The sequence below is a fragment of the Ursus americanus genome, chromosome 21 (assembly GCF_024610735.1).
Source record: "Ursus americanus isolate L20-20 chromosome 21, mUrsAme1.1.p, whole genome shotgun sequence".
Classification (NCBI taxonomy): Eukaryota; Metazoa; Chordata; class Mammalia; order Carnivora; family Ursidae; genus Ursus; species Ursus americanus.
The window spans coordinates 52,437,968-52,444,930 of record NC_142147.1 but is presented as its reverse complement, the minus strand read 5'-3'; the positions used below and the strand labels follow the sequence as shown (position 1 = coordinate 52,444,930).

Genomic DNA, 6,963 nt, shown 5'->3' with positions numbered 1-6,963 from the left:
GTGCCTAGCCCACAAGCGGCTTCAGCAAATATTTTTTGCCTAGTGAAAGCCTGGGCCCCTTCATCCATTGAAATTCTCTGTCCTTCAACAGGCTCAACTCACCTTGTACAGGGAGATGACACCAAAGCTGTCAGCCTCTCCTGGAAACATCGCCCCCCCCAAAAGCCGAGTCACATCACCCTGAACCCACCACCAGCCTAGTAAGCAGCACAAGGTTTAGGGAACTGGTGTCAATGAAGACCCACAGCCCATCCCCTGTATATACATCCTGGACTCACTCTGGCTCAGGGCACATTTCTATTCATACTTTATTTTCCTGTTTTTGTCTTTTTTTAGTTTTTATTAAATAAAAGGAACAGAGGGAGGGGGCCTGTGGTTTCTCAAGCTGTAGGGGAGAGCCACAGGCCCCCCAGTCCCTCTCTTCAAGGTGCATTGCGCAGTGAGCTTGAGGTGTAAGCTGGGTGGGGAGGGCAGCTGGTAGTGCTAGGAGAGTCAGAGGTTGGGATCTATGACCCATCCAGCCCTCCCAGGAAGACTCAGTGGGCAGGGAGGGAGCCTCCTGGACCCTAACTGGGGCTCACCCGAGAGCTGAGGGCTGGTGGGGTCAGGGCTTGTGCTCTAAGCCACAAGGTGGGACCCCAGGCCTGGCCCCTTCCCACTCCAGGAGGAGGAAGGGGTGACAATGTCCATTCGTTAGAGGGTGCAGGGCTCTGGGGCAGGGAAGCCAAGCCCCTCACTCATGGACGTCCCAGATCTCAGACAGCAGAGGCGGCAGCTTCTTGTCTTGGAGCCGCAGAGCAAAGACCTGCTCTGAGTGCACGGAGCTCAGTGTACGCAGGCTCACAAGCTTCATGAGCATCCGAGGGAAGCGCAGCTGGTCCTGCAGGGGGACAGGAGGAAGGTGGGTGCTGGCCAGGCTCCTGCCCTGTGAGGCTCTGGTCAGCCCACCTGGACCACCAGGAGGGCCCTCCTCCCTGGGCTGAGCCAGAACAGCAGTGTGGGAGTGGCTGGGCAGAGCGTGGGGACCCCTATCCCTATGCCTGCACCAGGCCTGGCTCCTTGGTCAGGGGACAGGGGCCCAAGGACAGACTCTGCAGAGAGGACATCAGCCAGAGCTCAGAGTGCTGCCAGGGCAGCCAGGCTCAGAGGAGGAAGCAAGACCTCAGCCCCAGGCTGACTCTATGTGGGTGTGGACTTCCTGTCCCTGCCAGGGCCTCAGGGGGCTGGGCTCCGGGTAGCTCCAGGAGCCCCATACCTGTGGCCTCTTGATGCGCGTGTAGGAGAGCAGTGCCTCTACGTAGGGCTGCTGCAGGGCCTCGACGCGGCTCGGCTCCTGCACGTTGGGCCGGTCAGCCGAGAAGATGTTGATGGCGATGAGGAGGGCGTACTCGGCGTCGTCCAGGCCCAGCCGCCGCATGGCCCGGGAGAACTCGAAGATGGGGTTGATGAACTCCACCTGCAGGCCTGTGGGGGGGCGGGAGGCCTGGCCGGATAAGCTCCCCCAGCCCCAAACTGGCCCCATGCCCGGGCCCTGACGCTGCTCAGTCAGCGGGGTGAGGAAAACAGAGGTGATTCTAGTGTTCTTGTCATGTCTATTCACCTGTGTCCCTGCTGCCTAGACGAGTGCCGGGCACACGGTAAGCGTGCCCTAAGCCTTGCCTGAATAAAGGAATGAGTAACGAGAGTGAACATTTATTCAGTATTTCCTACCACGCCATCTTACCTTCCCTGTACCTCTCCTAAGGAAAAGGAAGGATTTTTACACCTAGGTCGCACTGCGTCACCCTTGCAGTGGCTTCCACGGCTTAAAGTAAAGCCTGCCCTCATTCCCAAGAGTGGTTCATTCATTCAGTCATCAAACTTTATCAACACCTACTATGTGCCAGGCCCTGGGGTAGAGCCGTTTCCAAGTCAAAGCCTCCCCTCCTGTGGAATTTGCATTTGGGGGCTGAGGGGACAGACAACAGGCAAACATGTCAGGAAACCATCCAGCCTGTCAGAGGGATGGGTGCTGCTGGGTCAAGGTTAACGTATGGAAAGGTAATGGGGGCACTGAGAACCAAATCAACGTCTTAGACAAGGTGGCCACTGCACAGTGACGCCGTAGGAAGGCCTCACTGTAGGCGGACCTTTGAGCGACAACCCAAAGGAAGGGAAGCGACGAGTTACGAGGATGTGTGAGTGTCCCAGGTGGGTACCATCTGTTTTGCCCAGGACGGAGCAGCTTTCTGAGCCTCAAGAGTTTCAATGTTGAAACTACGAAGCTCCCATGTGAACCAGGATGAGTTGGTCGCCCATACTGGCCGAGGGACCAGCAACTACAAATGCCCTGAAGTGGGAGCACAGCTGGTGGGTCCAAACAAGAGGGAGGAAGCCAGTGTGGTGGGAGGAGGGTGAGCAATGGGAGCTGAGTGCAGAGAGGACCCTGCAAGGCCTGTGCGCCATGGCAAGGACTCTGGCTTTTCTCCCAGTGAGACAGGAGCCACGCGGGGTACTGAGCAGAGGACGGACATGAGCTGACTTGGTGTGAACAGGACCCTTCTGACTGCTGTGTGAACAGACACATTTGGGAGAAGCCAGTGAAGGGACCCGGAAGTGTTCCAGGGAGAGACGCTGGACAGTGGCAGAGCACAAAGGGAAGTGGTGGGACCCCAACTTTCTCTCCAGCCCCACCTTCCTGTGCTCCAGATGCCTGGGCCTCCCTGTAGTTGCAGCTCCTCCCTCACCTCAGGGCCTTTGTACCTGCTGAGCCCCCTGCCAGAAACATTCTCCCCGCCCAGTGCTCCCCTGTCAAACTCATATCAAAGGGGGTTGAGATGGCCAGGCATCAGAGAAAGGAAAAAAGATGGGGTTAGGAACACACATGTGGGAGTACAGAAGGGTGCCCCAGAAAGAAATTATGGAAGAGAGCAGGACTTGCGGGGAAAGCTGAGACTGAAGGAACACAGCCTTTTTGTACATGGGGTTCCCTGGTGGGCAATGCTATTCCCCAATTCCGTTTTCCTAAGCAATATACCTCACCCCTCAGGCCTCAGTTCAACTGCACTTCCTCCAGAAGCCCACTGCCTGGTCACATGCCCAGGTAAGTGCTCTCGGAGGGCAGGGACCAGGACTGCCCTGTACAGTTGGGTAGGTTACATACTTCACAATGGACTGAGATCCAGCATCCCTACAGTGACACCAGGTTTTGGGAGGAGGGAAAGTCTTTTCTTCATTCCTACTAAAACGCCCTGTGTGATAGGAGACCCCTCTGCCTCATCCTGCACTGGCTCCCAGTGCACACACATGGCACTCAATACATAAACCCTTATCTTGACGTAAAGCTGGCTCAGCCTGCTTTGGAAATAAAGGAATGGAGGCTCAGACAAGAACGAGGTGGCCTGAGGTCTCCCAACAGTAGGGATTCGGCAGGGGCACCAGTCCTGCAGCCTCCCAGCCCCCTCTCCACCATACCTGCGCGGTGGAAGTCATCCTTGCTATAGGTGAAGTCCTTCAGGAAAGTGATGCACTCTGTCTCATGGTTGTAGCGTCTGGCCGTCTCAAGCAGCATGATCTGGGGGCAGCACGGAGAGCAGCAGGCATGGGCAAGGGCTCCAGGAGTCCCTATGATCCGTGAGCCACTGGGCTCTCCTCTCTTGGCCTGTGGGAGGACCTAACCTCACCAGAATCATCCCTCGCCCCCGGGCCCAGCTCTGTTCCTTCAGCCACCCCAGCCCGCGGTCAGCCTGTCAGACACCGCAAGCTCTCTCCCTCGGTGCCCACGGCACCTTCCACAGGTGGTTACGAGGCACGGGGACAGGCACTGCCTGTTTTGTCCACTGCCACATATCAGCACTTGGAGTGGGGCCCAGTATATGCTAGGAACTCAATACTTATTTGTTCCGGTTGCTTTGGTTTAAATCTCAGCTCTCCTGAGTAGCTTTCCCAGCATCACGTTCTTTAAAGCACGGCGTTCCAGCCCAATCCTCAATTTTCTCAGCCTCAGCCCGTTTCCTTTTTCTTCTTGGCTCACGGGAGGCTCTGATGATCTGTTCAGTATTTTCACATCTCCCTGTAGGGTATCCTCTCCACAACGGCAACAACTGGAGGGACCTGGCTTATCACTATGCTCCCAACAGCTGTCCTGAGGCTCAACCCTGGGGTTCCTTGGGGGCAGTAAGGGAAGGGCCTTGTTGAGGATGGGCAGGCCGCCCATTACCTCAATGGTAGACGCCTTCAGGAGGGCGATCTGGTCCTCGCGGCCCAGCTGCAGGAAGCCAGGCACCTGTTTGGCGAAATCCACAATCTCCTGGACTGAGATGATGGCTAACTCCGTGAAGTGGGCGAAACGCTGCTGGCGGGCATCGCGGGACTGGGGGTCTGCACCCAGGGGCCAGGGCTGGAGACACAAGGGCCAGGGTTACTCTCAGGCCTCCTCCCTTGAGCCCAAGGTCGTGGGGACACCTTGAGGCAAAGACTGCACCCTAGGAGACCCTCCTCTCCAAGGCCCTGCCCTCTGGAGCCTCGTTCCCTCCCCATGCCCTGGGCCGCAGCCCTGCTGGCTTTCCCCCGCCGGGCTCCTCACCCCTCAAGCCTGGGGGAGGGGCAGTACCGTGACTTTGGGCTGGTCAGAGAAGGAGCGTTTGTTGCACTGCAGCTGGGCTGCCACCAACTGCTGGATCATTAGTTCCTGAGCAGCTGTTAACTGAACACCCTCGCCTTCCCCGGAGCCCTGGCCACCTCCGTCAGACTCTCCAGGGGAGGCCCCGGGCCCAGAGGCTGAGCTGCTGCTGCCCACTGGCCCTACGGGTGATTGTTGTTGCTGCTGCTGCTGCTTCCGAATCTTCTTCTTTCGGATCTGTTCTTCAGACAGGACGCCTATTCGGGAGACACAGGCCTCAGCAGAGGCCCCAGGGCTGGGCAGGGGCCTGGCTGGCACTGCTCCCTCCCCAGCACTCACACTGCTCCCTCATCCCGGCCTCCTTGCATTTGCGCAGCCGGCACTGCTGGCACTTGCGCCGCATGAAGGCGTCCATCTGGCAGGTTCCACCACCCCGGCAGGCATAGCGCCTGGCCCCGCCTCGGACCACACTGCGCCGGAAGAAGCCCTTGCAGCCTTCGCAGCTGAGCACGTTGTAGTGGAAGCCGGAGGCCTTGTCCCCACACACGCGGCACAGCTCGTGGCCCAGCATCTTTGGAGCCGGGCCCTTCTTTCGCTTGCGCTCCGGTTCCTCTGCAGGGTCTGGAACGACTGGGGTGGGTGAATAGAAGCCATGAGAGACAGGCCCACAGGGAAACAGCAGCCAGAGGGTCAGCCCCACAAGAGAGAAGAAACAAAGAGCCAGAGTACAGAGAGTGACCCAGAGAGATGGCAATTTAGAAGAAAAGGTGTATATATCCGTCAATCCCAAAGAACAAATGACAATAAGAGGTGTCAAATAGAAAAAATACGCTCACAGGCCAAAAAAAAAAAAAAAAGAAGTGGCAAGTAGGTATGGAAGAAAAAAAAATCAGTGAGAAGTTGGGAGCCTCCCATCCTCATTTCCGATCTTTCTCCCTTCCCAGATCCCTTCCCAAACCCCCCATCAACTCCCAGCCCCTGTCGCTGAGCCCCATCTCACCCACACTGCAGGCTGAGCGGGCCCAATCACTGCCTGGGACATCAGGATCTGGACCCGCAGGCCACAGTTCAGGACCCTCCTCCTTTATAGCTGGTGAAGAAGAGGGGGCGCTGGGTTGAGGTGGGCCATTTCCTGGGAGAGGGAACACAGTGAGTTTCTCCTGACGAGTGTGCAATGGAGGTGGGGACTGGGCTGGGAAAGAGGTCACTCACCAGGCAAGGGGGTGTCCAGGGAACTAGTAGTGGGGGTGGACATGGTGGCGTCACGGAGCAACCTGCAGATTACAGGGGGACTGAGAGCCTTGTGGAGCCAGGGAGGGTCAGCTTAGGCCAGCCCCAGGTCTTGATGGGGCACTTCTTTCTTCCACCTTTCCAGTCTCCTCCTTTACTGCATACAGACCCCACCCCAAACTCCTGCCAGCCTATAAAGGTTCTCCTCCGGTTCTAACAGAGCCCACCCCCTACTGCTCCACGTCTCTGCTGGGTCTCAAGCCCTGCCCTCACCTAGACCCCGCCCCTCCCGTAGGCTCCACCCACTCAAAATACCGCCCACTCCCTCTCTCCAGGTACTGCCCTTTCGGCTTCAATCGTGCTCCACCCTCACTTCCTCCCCACTAAGTTTCCCCTTACCTACCCTTACTCCCCACCTCTGCGGAAGAAGCACCCCCAGCCTCCCACTCTGACCCCACCTCCTCCCCATGCTCCGCCCCATCTCTTCCTTCTAGGTCCCGCCCAACCCCTCCAGGTTCCACCCTCACTGTACCCATAATGCTCCGCCCCACTCCCTTTGCCCCGCCCCGCCGGTACCCCTCCCTCTAGGTCCCGCCCCATCTCCCATCATGCCCCGCCTCCACCTCCTCCCATCACGCTCCGCCCCCACACCTCGCTCCAGGTCCCGCCCCTCTCCGAACACCAGTGGGGGGCGGGGCTCATGGCTGCGCGCGAGGGTCTTGTGGGCGGCCTCTCGCGGGGTCTCCTACTCCCGTTGCCCTGGAAACAACCGGAGACAGCGCGAGCTACGGAAGGGAGAGGGGAAAGGAGAGAAAGGGGGCTGAGCGGAGCGGCGCGGGGAACGCCGGGAAGCCCCAGGACCGGGGCGCCTCCCGCGCCTCCCCACACTCTAGTGCACCTGCCTCTGTCCACTTGCTCTGCTTCTCCTCCTCCTTCTCTGTATCCTTTGGCACGCCGCCGCTTCTCGGATCCCCTCAAAAGTAACTTCGCCACTTCTTCCGGCAACCCCGCCGTGCGTCACTTTAGGAAAGGGGCGGGTAGTCAGGAGTGACGGACTTCCGGTCCGCTTAGGACTAGCCAAATCGGCTGCCCCGCACGGAAGTTGTATACTCACCGGAAGTTTACCGTCGGGG

The 6,963-nt window shown here is 58.6% G+C and overlaps 1 protein-coding gene across 4 annotated transcripts; it reads right to left on the bottom strand.

Moving 5' to 3' along the window:
- Positions 1-284: 284 nt before the first annotated feature.
- Positions 285-6,963, bottom strand: NR1H2 (nuclear receptor subfamily 1 group H member 2). 4 transcript variants are annotated; one of them, XM_087871211.1, is made up of 11 exons: positions 6,945-6,963; positions 6,733-6,850; positions 6,482-6,615; positions 5,813-5,874; positions 5,601-5,732; positions 4,940-5,230; positions 4,592-4,857; positions 4,199-4,378; positions 3,454-3,553; positions 1,256-1,464; positions 285-880 (listed from the first exon to the last, which is right to left on the bottom strand). In XM_087871211.1, the coding sequence occupies exons 4-11, from the start codon at positions 5,853-5,855 to the stop codon at positions 734-736; spliced, it is 1,368 nt and encodes a 455-aa protein (XP_087727337.1). In that variant the 5' UTR covers positions 5,856-5,874; positions 6,482-6,615; positions 6,733-6,850; positions 6,945-6,963; the 3' UTR covers positions 285-733. The 4 variants fall into 4 exon arrangements, with proteins under 4 accessions (XP_087727337.1, XP_045631118.1, XP_087727338.1 ...); XM_045775162.2 differs by lacking the exon at positions 6,945-6,963 and having other exon boundaries at positions 6,733-6,887; XM_087871212.1 differs by lacking the exon at positions 6,945-6,963 and having other exon boundaries at positions 5,601-5,690; positions 6,733-6,887.

Excerpts from the sequence above, each read along its gene's own strand:
- NR1H2 (XM_087871211.1), bottom strand. The coding sequence starts at position 5,855 with ATGTCCACCCCCACTACTAGTTCCCTGGACACCCCCTTGCCTG. Across the intron at positions 5,733-5,812 it reads CCTGGACACCCCCTTGCCTG|GAAATGGCCCACCTCAACCC; the intron begins GTGAGTGACCTC and ends TCCCTCTCCCAG. Across the intron at positions 881-1,255 it reads CGCGCATCAAGAGGCCACAG|GACCAGCTGCGCTTCCCTCG; the intron begins GTATGGGGCTCC and ends GTCCCCCTGCAG.